Below are 12,660 nucleotides of genomic sequence, written 5' to 3'. Positions count from 1 at the left end.
TGTGATTCACGGCGGGGTCCTGATTGGTGCTCTCAGACTGGATCGGCCTAAAACATTTAGCAAATACAATGAATTTAATAAGACACATTGAGGGTACAGCTGTTATGTTCAAAATGAGAGAAGAGAGTTTTGTACCAACCTGATAAAGTGTGAATCTGTGAAAAAGATATTTATTGTTATGTGGTTTTATTTTATAAATATTTTTTCTGCTATTCCACATTATGACACCAGAGTACATCTTTGTATTTGAATAATTAAAAACATAAAACATTTAACATCAGAGTGAAAAAGTCTCACCTTTGGATCGTCTGTAGCGATACAACAGGAGCAGGAGAATAATAAAAATAATTCCACAAACCAGCCCAACAATTAATGGTATAAGAGATGATGAGCTGTCAGGCCTGGACACTGCTGTAATAGATAATAAACAATATTCATCATTCACTTTCATTTGTATTTTTATAGACATCAGATTTTGTACTGTTATGTTTAATTATTGAATGGCCCCTATGTAAAGTAGAAAACATGTTAATCCAACATGTGAAATCAGCTGAAACTAAACCTGTAAATTTCTAATTCTGTAAAGTATTTGACCACATTTCTTTCTAAGACAGCAACACAGTTTAGAAGGAAGAAAATGCATGAATTGTTTTAATCCTACTCACCCTTAACTGACAACCAACTCTGTACTGATTCTTTTCCTGAGTATTTACACTTGTAGAAGCCTTCGTCTGACTTTGACACTGCAGAGATTTTCAGCTCCCCTCTGGTATCATTTTGGATAAGTTTGTCATTTTGATAGAAAAACACGTTGGAAAGTAATTCTCCTGTCTTCAGTTTGCAGCCAAGAGTAACAGAATCTCCCTCAGTCACAGGATGCACAGGGCTCACCAGGATAATATCTGCATCTGTAAAACAGTCAAAGAATATGAAGTTTCAGTCAGAGACCAGCTGCTGACCTTTAGAACAAGGTGACATAAAACCATGAGAATAGATCACACATATGCCTTTATTTTTCTCCAACTAATTTCTCTCCCAGAATCAGTGTAGCTGAGCAAAGATCCAACATTTCAGCTTTATTACATACATGTCTTGTAACTGTAAATATATTAGCTATGGCTAGTTAGCTCTAGAGCTAACAGGTACATATGAGAGAAATGGTGGATGGCTATTGACACAAATACACCTCTGACTAAATCAACATGTTAATTTAATCATCAAGAATAAAGAAAGGTCTTGCTGCACACCAAAGAAACTGTGGACCAAACATCTTGGATCTGTAAAATATTAATTTCCAGTTGTTTAAATAAATATGAAGAAGCTTTAATTTGGTTTAGTTTAATGAACTTTTAATTTTGTTAAAGTAACAATAATATAACAACAATGTTTCTATCAAAAGTTTAGGCATGTAATTTGTTTGTCTACACAGGAAGTGTAGTTAGTGACACCATGTTGAAAATAATTGAAATACAAGATGAAAATAAAATAAAATGTAATGTAAACATACTCTGTATAGTGATGTTGACTGCATTGCTGAACTCTCCTGATCCAGACTCACACCAGTACACTGCATCACTCTGCTGTGAACTCTTGATGTTGCATGTGGATCCAGTCATTGACCTCCAGTTAGAACAGTATGACCAGTAGTGGTTCTCAGGAAACCTCCTCACCCTCCACTCAGTAGAGTTTCCTTCACAGCTCACTGAGACAGAGTCAGAGGTGAAGTGCTGCACGCTGTCAGGACTCACTTTGGGAGTCACTGCTGAATGAACATCTGAAAAACATGTAATGAGGAGCAAACCAAGTACAGAGATATTAAAATTAAAAAGATCACAACGCAAAAAATCCTCTTTTTTGTATTTTTAATACTATTTATTGTTGAGAAGAAAAACATCTGAATAACATAAACTGTGCAAAAGGTTCAGTGTTTTGGTGAAACTGTGAGTGTTAAGAACATGCAGAGCATATGGACTGACACTGGAGACGTGAAGTGAGCTGCAGAGTGGTTTGAGCTGTTTTATGGATGTTTTGATTATTTTTCTATCTTGAAAACTTGCTACCAAGATAACTACAGCAACTGTTCACTGTGAAGCTGTAAACAACCTATGTTTACCTGCCACCTTTCAAACATACAGAGGATGTGTTTTTTAATCTAAATGATGTTTCATTGTCTCTATATAAAGTACTAGTCAAAAGTTTGGACACACCTTCCCTTGAATGAGAAAGTGTGTCCAAACTTTTGACCGGTACTGTATAGTCAGTGTTTTTCTCTCATCTGTGAGTTTTCTCAGGTTTCCAGCTGTTTCTGTACTTTGTCCATTTAACTGCTTTGTTGCCTGCTGACTTTTCTGGTTTTTCATTACTAGATTTTGACTGTTTTGTATGTCTATATGTTGTCTGACCGCTAGATAAACTATCATTTAACCACACCTGTCCAGCCTGCTGTGTCAGTAAAAGTAATGAGTATTGGCTGTAAGATGAGCTCAGGTATCCATAGTAAAAGTATTCATTGCAAAGAGGAGCAGAGTTTGATTTCGATGACAAGTAAAATCATAATATCTCAGTTTTTTGGTGCTGTAATGCTTTCAGATCAATTGAAGATGTAAAGAAGGAAATCCAGTCCAGTCCAGTATGTAGAATAATTCAGTATCAACATTGTGTTTGGTGAGTGTGTTGAAAAACTGAAATCTTGACTTGATGGAGAAAGGTCATAGGTTCACCACAATCAATACCCAGATAATGACATCACAACTGCTTCTTGACAGAAGGAGACAAAAACAAACAAGCAAACTCACCTCCAGACCAAACAAACGCAGGTTTGCTGTAATCAGTGTAAAACACTGGGTCTCCTCTTCCAGCTCTACACATATATCCTGCTGTGTGTGTCGACCCATGAACGATGTAGGAATCCTGTTCAGTTCCATTGGTGCTACCAGGTAGCAGCTCACTGTAGGAGTTGTCTGATGGTTTGGGAACAGTCTTATACCAGTTGAACCTCCATCCTGCAGATGGAGGTTCAACCTCACAGCTCAGAGTTACTGAGTCTCCAGGACTCAGCCATGATGGAGACACAGTGAGGACAGACTCTGGTGCATCTGTTGGAAAGTGATTTTCTCAGAATGAAAAAATGTTATGATGTAGACTTTAGTCTCTAGACATATAAATAAATCTTATCTAATGCAGTTATCATTTTATCTATTATAGAATTACATTTTATCACAATATATTTTATATCCAAAGAGGCAACGTAAACTTAATGATATATTATCTAAATATATTCCAACAAAAATGTATTTTATTGTATATTTAATATTTTCAGTGTAAATTAAATATGATCAGACTCACTGTCAGATACTGTCAATTTGATGTAATCACTCCACTCTGTTGAAGTACGTTGTGCATTTTTCATTTTGCCTTTACACCTGTAGTTTCCACTGTGGTGTGAGGAAGCCTTGCTAATCATGTATTCATTTTGATTTGGAGATGTGTCGCCAGGTGTTTTCCATTCATACTCCCACTCTGTGTCTCCGTCATGAATCTCACATCTCAGCATCATCGCCTCTCCTCTGTATATCTCAGTCCAGTTGGGTCGCAGAGTCACAACAGCCTTATTTGAGACTGTTAATGGTTAATAATTACCAATGAGAAGAATGACAAACGCGTAAATCAATCACAGTCATAATGTTTTTCAGCGTAAATCTTAATCACTAATCATGAATACACGATAGAGTTTTTTCTACATTTTGTTTTACAAATCTCATTGTCAAACTCACCAATTGTGTTGATACTGATTGAATCACTGTACTTTGTGTAGTAAACTGGGTTTCCTCTTCCTCCTCTGCACCAGTAGAGTCCTCCCTGTGAGACACTGATTTGTCCAGTTGATTGGAAAACAGCATCTCGTGTGTTCAGGGGTTCAGAGGTTTTCTTGCCTTTGTACCAGTGATATTTCCAACCAGATGATGATGGGTCCACAGAGCAGATCAGGGTCACACTGCCCCCTACTGGAATGTCTCTGTTGTCAGCACTCAGTTTGGCCTTTGGTCTAATTGCTGTTCAGTTTCAAACAAAGACATTAAAATGTAATTATTGTCCCTGTGATTTAGTCCAATTTGAACAACTTGGTTGAGAACATAATGAATTTCACGTAATCTTGATGGGAGTCCCAAGCACACAGAAAATATTGATTTAATCACTTTGATCTGCACCATGAGTCATTGTTTTATATTTTCTTTAATCTGTTAACAATGAATCAATTAAGTATAATTCAAATGCTACAGGACACTGAATGATGGCTTGCCTTCAAAAACAAACACAATTATTTAATGATCAATCCTGAGAGGTTGACTAATTCTTGAAGAAGGAAATGTTTTCTATTGAATTATTCAGACACAGATAGGTGGAAACTTAAAAACATAATAATCTCACAATTGATGAAACACAGTCCAACTTACATGACACTGTCAACCTGATGGGATCACTTCTTTCTGTTGAGGACTAAAGGTCTATTTTATGTTCATCCTTACAGCAGTACTTATCTACTGTAAAAAGTAGCTCTGAAACTCCAGTATTCACTGTTTTGGAGGTTCTTCTTTGATTGTTTTCCATTCATACTCCCACTCAGTATGTCCACTATCCTCTATCTCACATCTTAGAGTGATTGATTCACCACTGAAGGCCAACTGGTTTGCTGTGTTACAACAGTCTTGTTAGAAACTGTACCCACCAAATATACACAGTTTGGATAAAAACAGAAATATATACTGGTATCACTGTCCTTTCTGCTGTTACTGTGGCCTTGAGATTACTTGCTGTTCACATTAGAACAAAAAACAAAACAAGTAAATGGTTGGAATGAGATTTGCCCGAAGAAAATATTTTTACTTCAGCACAAGAACTACAGGGAAATCATTCTTGAAATTTTCCTTAGAAAAGACTTGAACATTGATTAAGTCATTTAGCTAATACCATCATATGGAAGATACAAACAGAGCATGTGACATATGACTCTCTTTGGCCGATGACAGGAGTTACTGCAGAACTAACTAACAAGGTACAGTTGATGTTTAATTAGTACACTGTTTTTGTTTGCTTCTATTTTTTGTTGTTTTTTTGATTAACACGAGAATAGTTGTGGTGATCATGTGGTGGCATGTTTCTCAAAAAAAAGTTGAGCTAGTTGGTGATACTGGTGCAAAGTATGGAGCTTTTTTCCTATCTTCATTCAAGAGCGTGGTATATCAATTTGAGAGCATAATTTATTGATTTCACTTTCAAATTTTGTAATATTGCTCCTTAAAACCCTGCCCGCGCTGCAGCTTCAGCTCTTCTCCTCACACTCAGGCTGCTTCTGTGTGCTCGTTGAACTGCTTTCAGATTTCATCCCTGCTCTTAACAACCTTGTCAAAGTCTCTCTCTCTCTCTCTCTCTATCTCAATCTCTCTCTCTCCTGGTGCTTTCAGCTGCTCTCTCTCTTTTTCTCTCGTCTTTTTTCTAATGAGTCGGGAAGCCGACAGCGAGGTCAAATGAATAGTGGTCAGTGCTGTGGGTTTATTTGCTGAGAGTAAAAAACAAAACAACAACTAGACCAATTGGGATGGGATTTGCCCCAGAACTTTTTCACTCTATTGTTACACAACAGACTTGAAACATTTATATCATTTTCAGCAGCTCAGTTTCAGTAATTCTGTTCTCAAACTAAAAAGCAACCACTTGTTACTGAGCTGCTCATAGGAGGCTGCATCATTGTTGGAGGGAGAAAATATTTCTGTTATCTTACTTAGATAAACTGAAATGAAAAACAAGCCATTTTTAAATATGAATGACAGATGGTTTGACTTACATGATACTGTCAATGTGATGGCATCACTCCACTCTGTTGAGGAATACAAGTTCTTTCTACCCTTACAACTGTAGGCTCCACTGTTGGAAACAGAAGCACTGCGAATCTTGTATTCATGATCTTTCAGAGATATGTCCATGTTGTTTTTTCTCCATTCATATTTCCATTGAGTGTCTGTACCTCCCTGGATCCCACATCTGACAGTGATTGTCTCACTATTGTATATCAGAGGCCAGTTGGGTTGCAGAGTCACAACAGCCTTGTTTGAAACTGTTCAAACCAAAATACACAGTTAGACACAACTAGAAATATAAAATTGAGAGAGAAATATAAAATACAAGGCAACATCAAAAACATAAAAAACAGATATAAATCAAGTCATATGAAAAGAGCTTTGCAGTCACATGTTTGTCAGATAAACAGGTCTTACTGAGGACAACAGTCCTCCAGAACACCTGAACCTAAACTTTTACAGGATGCATTTATCTCACAGTGCAGAGAGACTTGACTGTTCAACATCAGTCATTTTGGGAAACAGTTTAATAATCCCATGTAGTTGCATCTTTGCTGTGTAGGTTACCAAGCAGGTAGATTACTGGAAATTTTTAGAGGATTATTTTAATTAAATTTTTGACGAACAAGAATCAGAACCTTCTTATTCAGCATTAAGAATTCAAGTTCTTACAGCATTTCTTTTATTTTTTAGGAGCACATTTCCTTTAATGTTTGTGCTTTCACTTTTGTATGTGTTTTTCTGTTTGTAGCATCTCTGGATTTGCAGCACGTTTTTCTTAATATTTGTGTTTTCACTCTTCTGTTTGCTTTGTCACTGTACATGTGAACTCTTTTGACACACCGCTGCCAAAGAAACAATTAGTAGCCAAGTGTCCAATTGCTTTTGAACTTTTGGTTTCTTGTTATATTTAGAAACTGAGCAAATATTTGTATCATGGTGGCAGCGTTACACTGCCATAATATTAAGATATAATATAAGCAAAACTATTTTAGCCTATTGATTTTTGCAACTGGGAAAAAGAGACATGATTTACAATAAAATTATATTTTTCTGGAGTCCATCTCACAGTTGTTTGAAGTTATGGTAAATTTTTGTGCAACTGAATTTCATAAAAGTTTAGTGCCTCAAATCATGTTAATAGGTCTGTGTGTCATTTACATTTTTTGTCATTTAATTATAGTCTATTGAAACAGACAAATTAAAAAAAATAAATAAACTGAGGCACTTTTTAGCTGCTGACAGAAGTCAGACAATTACACAGATCATTATGATGTTACATTCCTCTGAAACACATACGTTGGGCAAAACTTAAGGTAACTTCATCATACATCCAGTTTAGCTGCAGTTCAGCTGAAGCTCTGCTCGTTTTGACAGAACATCAGGTTCAGTTTAGCAGCTGCATTTTAAACTCTTGCAACTTCAGGTTTAACTGGATCCTGTCTAAACTGCAGCTAAGCTGGTCAGATGCTACGTGACAGAGCAAAAAGCCCAAAGTTTTCAAGTTCAGTTTCTTAGAAGCTTTTGAATATCAGTTTGAATTTGTTACATGATGCTAAATGTTCATATACTGTATATCACTGTTGGGCCTCCTGGTATTTATTAGCTGTTGTTTCACATCATAACCTCCTGATGAGGGTTTTAAAGTAGAACTGAATGCCTCTGTCGTTTTTTGGAGTGACTCTGCCCTTAAAAACTGGTTATTATGGTTACATAATAAAACAGAATAACAACTATACAAAGGAGGTGTTGACAAAGTCTCAGGGGAGCAAATATGACAAAAGTGACTTTCACTCTTTGAGGTCTATTCAATAAAAAATCTACTAGAAGGTCCAACATATATTCTGTTTTCATCATCACTTAAAGTAAGAACTACTGGTCTATATTCATTCAGTCATGTTTGTCTTTTTTCTTACTGATACCACAGTTGTTCTCCCTCACACTTCAGAGACTGTTTACAGATCTTAAAGAATACATGTTGTTTTATTCAAAAGCATATGACTTAACTCACCAGTTTCTTGAATAGTGACTTTGTTGCTGTCCTCTGTGGAGAAGACTGGGTCTCCTCTTCCTCCTCTGCAGTAGTAGATGCCTCCTTCATAAACTCTTATGACTCTGTCTGGGTTAATATTTCTCATATACTGAGCTATAGAAGAGTCTGAGGTTTGTCTGAACCAGTCATATTTCCAGTCAGCAGAACCCACAGAGCAGGTCAGTGTCACTCTGCCCCCTACTGGTATGATGGTTTCGTCTGCTGTCAGTGTGGGCTTGGGTTTATTTGCTGGGAGAAAAAGAAAAAAACAAAACAACAATTATAACAACTGGAATGAGATTTTCCCTAGAGAACATGTTTTACTCCGTTATATTGTTACACAGCAGACATGATACACTTGAATGTAATAATCTTTTAATATTGTTAAAAAGAAATTTAAAAAAAAAAGAAACTTAATCACACTCTTTGAACATTAACTAAGAAGGTTCACTATGATTTATTGTTCACTTATAGGAAGACAACTGCATAGTTATCTGGTCTTCTCTGCACATTTCCCGGTGAATAATTACATTTCAAAAGCAGGTGGCTCAGTTTCAGTAATTCTGTTCTCAAACTAAAAAGCGACCACTTGTTACTGAGCTGCTCATAGGAGGCTGCATCATTGTTGGAGGGAGAAAATATTTCTGTTATCTTACTTAGATAGACTGAAATGAAAAACAAGCCATTTTGAATATGAATGACAGATGGTTTGACTTACATGATACTGTCAATGTGATGGCATCACTCCACTCTGTTGAGGAATACAACTTTTTTCTACCCTTACAACTGTAGGCTCCACTGTTGGAAACAGAAGCACTGCTAATCTTGTATTCATGATCTTTCAGAGATGTGTCCATGTTGTTTTTTCTCCATTCATATTCCCATCGAGTGTCTGCACCTCCCTGGATCTCACATCTGACAGTGATTGTCTCACTATTGTATATCAGAGGCCAGTTGGGTTGCAGAGTCACAACAGCCTTGTTGGAAACTGTTCAAACCAAAAATACACAGTTAGACACAACTAGAAATATAAAATTAAGAGAGAAAAAAAGAAAAATGCAAGGCAACATCAAAAGCATTAAAAAACAGATATAAATCAAGTAGTATGAAAAGACCTTTGCAATCACATGTTTGTCAGATAAACAGGTCTTACTGAGGACAACAGTCCTCCAGAACACCTGAACCTAAACTTTCACAGAATACATTTATCTCACAGTGCAGAGAGACTTGACTGTTCAACATCAGTCATTTTGGGGAACAGTTTAATAATCTCATGTAGTTGCATCTTTGCTGTCTAGGTTACCAAGCAGACAGATGACTGGACATTTTAAAAAAATATGTATTAAATGCAATTTTTTATGAACAAGAATGAGAAACTTTTATTCAGCATTAAGAATTCAAGTTAATACAATAAAAACAAATGTTGTTGAGATTTGGTGTGAATAGATTTTATTTGCATTACAGGACAGTTTGTTCACAGCCATATTTCTTATAAACATTCACCTGAAGAAAAGATTTGTACCAGGGGGAAAAAGTTGGTCAAGTAATAAACTGAGGATCACAGTACTGTCAGCAAATTTAATGATGTGTCTGTTCTCATGCTGAGAAAGGACTCACCACTCGGGGGAGCCACTGGAGTAAAGAATCTTACCTGCCATCACTGACTCTGATCATTTTAAAATATACTCAATAAAATAATCTAAAAGCCACCTCACCAATTTAAAATCTAGACTGAAACAAGCTAAAATCATTTCAGCTGAAACATTGAGTTAAATGATATTCAGCGTCAAGGAAAAGTCCACAAATAATACTGCATTAAGCAGTCATGTGTTTTCCAAGTATTTATAAGTAAAACTGAGCAGCATTAGTGAAGAACCCTCAACTCCTTTATTGTGTCTGTATACAAACTGAAGTGTCAAACAAATGTTGTATTATTACCATGATAAAGGATTTCATACATTTTCAAACTTCCTTCAGAGAGCTAAGAGGTACTGGACTAAATCATCCATTCATTATGGTTCTTGTTACCACATATGGTTCTCTTCCAAACTTCAAACACTGTTTAAGAATTTAATTTAAAGAATATAAGTTGTTTTATTTCAGAACAAATGACTTAACTCACCTGTTTCCTCAATGGTGACTTCATCACTTTCAGGTGTGAAGACATCTGTTCTCCGTCCTCTGCAGTTGTAAATGCCTCCCTGTGAGATACTGATACTGTCTGATTCATTAGCTTCTGCTGTCTGATGAGGAATTTTTTCAGAATCTGCTGAGGTACGTCTGTACCAGTCATATTTCCAGCCAGTAGAGTCCTCCACATTGCAGGTCAGAGTCACACTTCCCTGTACTGGTATGTTGTTCCTGTCAGCTGTCAGTGTAATGTTGCGTCTACGTGCTGTTAAGTTTAGAAAAACAATAAAACAAAGAAATTACTGTAATGAACATGTCATCAAGAATGTATTTACATTTTTACAGAACACAAAGGAAACATCTGTCTCAAATTATGTATAACTCAATGTTCAAATGAATTTAGACTCTCTGTTTGAAAATGTTTGTTCATAAACTCCAACTTGTCTTTCTAAATGCTGCATATGTGTATTCTTCACATGCTTGTGTGTTTTCTGCTACATTTACAGAGGTGTAGTCTTGTTTCATTAATCATCTCAGTTACTGTAAATTATTATATATTTCATATAAACAAAGATGTGACAAAATTAGTTATTTAGTAGCAATATGATATCACTGTTAAATATAATGGTTTTAAAGTGTGTTGTGAGAATTCAGCATTAAATTGGATTAAGAGGAAGTTGTAGTCACACTTACTGTAATAATTAATGAAATGCCCACTAAATGATTTTATGTCCCAATTTCTTTAAAGCAGCTCCACACTCACCTGTTTGCTACATTAGTTTCACAATTATAAGATATTATAATTATAAGAGGAATATTGCTCATACAGGCTGGTCCTGCACTTGGTTTTCACAATCAATTATCACAATTATAAGATGATGTAAAAAGACACTGTGGCAGCCAGCACACATGTCACTACCCAAAGTAAGTGAGATCATTTGAACTGCATGTCGACCTGTAATCACCTCCAGTGTAATACTGAATGAAGTTGTAATGACTGTTGTAATTGACTGCACCTGCAGATGATCCTTTCTCCACATCAGACTCACCAGTGTCTTCTGCTGGGTCATCACCCTGCCCTGTTAATGATGAACGTTAAGATTATCAGATGAACGCATGAAGAGAAAACTCATCTGTATGAAGTTAACAAACTCTTTAGTAAATATACAATTTGTCTCAAGGGTCAGAACAACATCTGGTCTCAATATATAAACATACAAATCTGCCCAGAAATGATAAAGACCAAAATATATATAGTTTTGATGAATAAGCAATTCTGCATTAATCAAGGCATTTCAGAATTTGTATTGATACATGGAGTAAAATGATACATACATGATAAAATATAAACAAAAAAGGGTGATTAAGATTAATACAGAAGGAGATAAATAAGAGATAAATATTTATATAAAATATATAAATAAAAAATAATTGGTCACCTTCAGAGTGTCCGTAGAAGAGTGTATTCATCACTAAAATAAAGATTGAAACTTCATCAAACTTAATCAAACTGAAAAAAGGTCAAAGCACAATAAAGATATTTAAAACCATATATAGTCTATATACAGTAAGTTAGAAAGCAGGAAGGAAACAACTATTTAAAATAAAATAGGAAAATCATGAAATTCAAAACCCACATACATAACAATACCTGAAACAATTCACATTTACATTATGCAAAAACAATCATCTGGCAGTAAATTTAACACAGTCCTTCAATCTAAACTGAGCCAAATCACCAAACAACATCTGGCCTATAAAACAACCCTGTAGTTAAAAACCATAAGCGTGCTCTGTTCAAGCTCTCAGAGAAACTGGTTCAACCAGTGATACTCTGTAATTCTGACTATTCAGGAACATGTTCTTTAATCTGTGACATGCAAACAGAGAAAGTCAGTAATGTACTTACAGAATAATCCCAGCACACAGATCAAAGTGTACCTCATCCTCACATCCAGCACTGACACTCTGTCACTCAGCTGCTCTGAGTCTGACAAATGTTTCTACCTTGCTTTAATAATAATGCAGCAGGAAGATAAAGAGAGAAGTTACATTCCAGGTAATTGAAAGATGAGATCAGACTTTCTCCAACTTCTTTAGAATTTAGCCTGCCTGTGTTTCCTTCCCTTGTATGCAAACCACAGACGACTTCAATTGGTTTGATAAACTTTGACACATGTACACTTCCTGGTCACTGCAGAAATACATCACCTTGTGTCTTCTGCAAAGGTTTGTGCCTGAAAAATGTTATGAATAAAAAATGTATAAACAATAAGTATTTACTGCACATCCATAAACCATAAAATCATTGACTTTAATCATATCACATCATAAACATGCTTAACATTTTATTGTGTTTATTTGTATATGTTATGCAGTATATGCCCACTGCTCTTGCATCAACAGTGTCTGCATTGTGATGAGGTAGGTGTTGCGTGTGTATATAAATAAACACGTATAATTCTATTGTGTATTCTTGGACACTATGTCCTGTGTATGTGTATGTGTGTGTTTAATAGTCTCCATAGTGAATTTGATATAAACTGTGGTCAAAACTTTTTATTTACTCTAATTTACTCTTTTTATTTGGTGGTAGATTTGTGTCTATCTGGTCGTTTTATGAGGAAGTCCTGAATTACAAAT

The 12,660-nt window shown here is 35.7% G+C and overlaps 1 protein-coding gene and 2 long non-coding RNA genes across 3 annotated transcripts; all 3 read right to left on the bottom strand.

The window, feature by feature from the left end:
• Positions 1-7: 7 nt before the first annotated feature.
• LOC121890098 lies at positions 8-388 on the bottom strand. The gene is made up of 3 exons (XR_006093684.1): positions 298-388; positions 140-155; positions 8-47 (listed from the first exon to the last, which is right to left on the bottom strand). It is a non-coding gene; the product is annotated as an uncharacterized LOC121890098 (long non-coding RNA).
• A 3-nt stretch (positions 389-391) lies between these two features.
• On the bottom strand, positions 392-9,545 carry LOC121889916 (Fc receptor-like protein 2; the record flags this gene model as incomplete). Its single annotated transcript, XM_042402149.1, has 9 exons — positions 9,539-9,545; positions 8,666-8,875; positions 7,867-8,136; positions 3,774-4,052; positions 3,346-3,618; positions 2,796-3,095; positions 1,508-1,774; positions 666-908; positions 392-411 (listed from the first exon to the last, which is right to left on the bottom strand). Coding segments are annotated over exons 1-9 (1,869 nt in total), but the record flags the coding sequence as incomplete, so codon positions are not given.
• A 1,421-nt stretch (positions 9,546-10,966) lies between these two features.
• On the bottom strand, positions 10,967-12,015 carry LOC121890104. The gene is made up of 3 exons (XR_006093691.1): positions 11,927-12,015; positions 11,457-11,489; positions 10,967-11,096 (listed from the first exon to the last, which is right to left on the bottom strand). It is a non-coding gene; the product is annotated as an uncharacterized LOC121890104 (long non-coding RNA).
• Positions 12,016-12,660: the final 645 nt, after the last annotated feature.

Source organism: Thunnus maccoyii, chromosome 22, assembly GCF_910596095.1.
Source record: "Thunnus maccoyii chromosome 22, fThuMac1.1, whole genome shotgun sequence".
NCBI classification, from domain to species: Eukaryota; Metazoa; Chordata; class Actinopteri; order Scombriformes; family Scombridae; genus Thunnus; species Thunnus maccoyii.
This window is presented reverse-complemented; position numbering and strand designations above follow the sequence as displayed.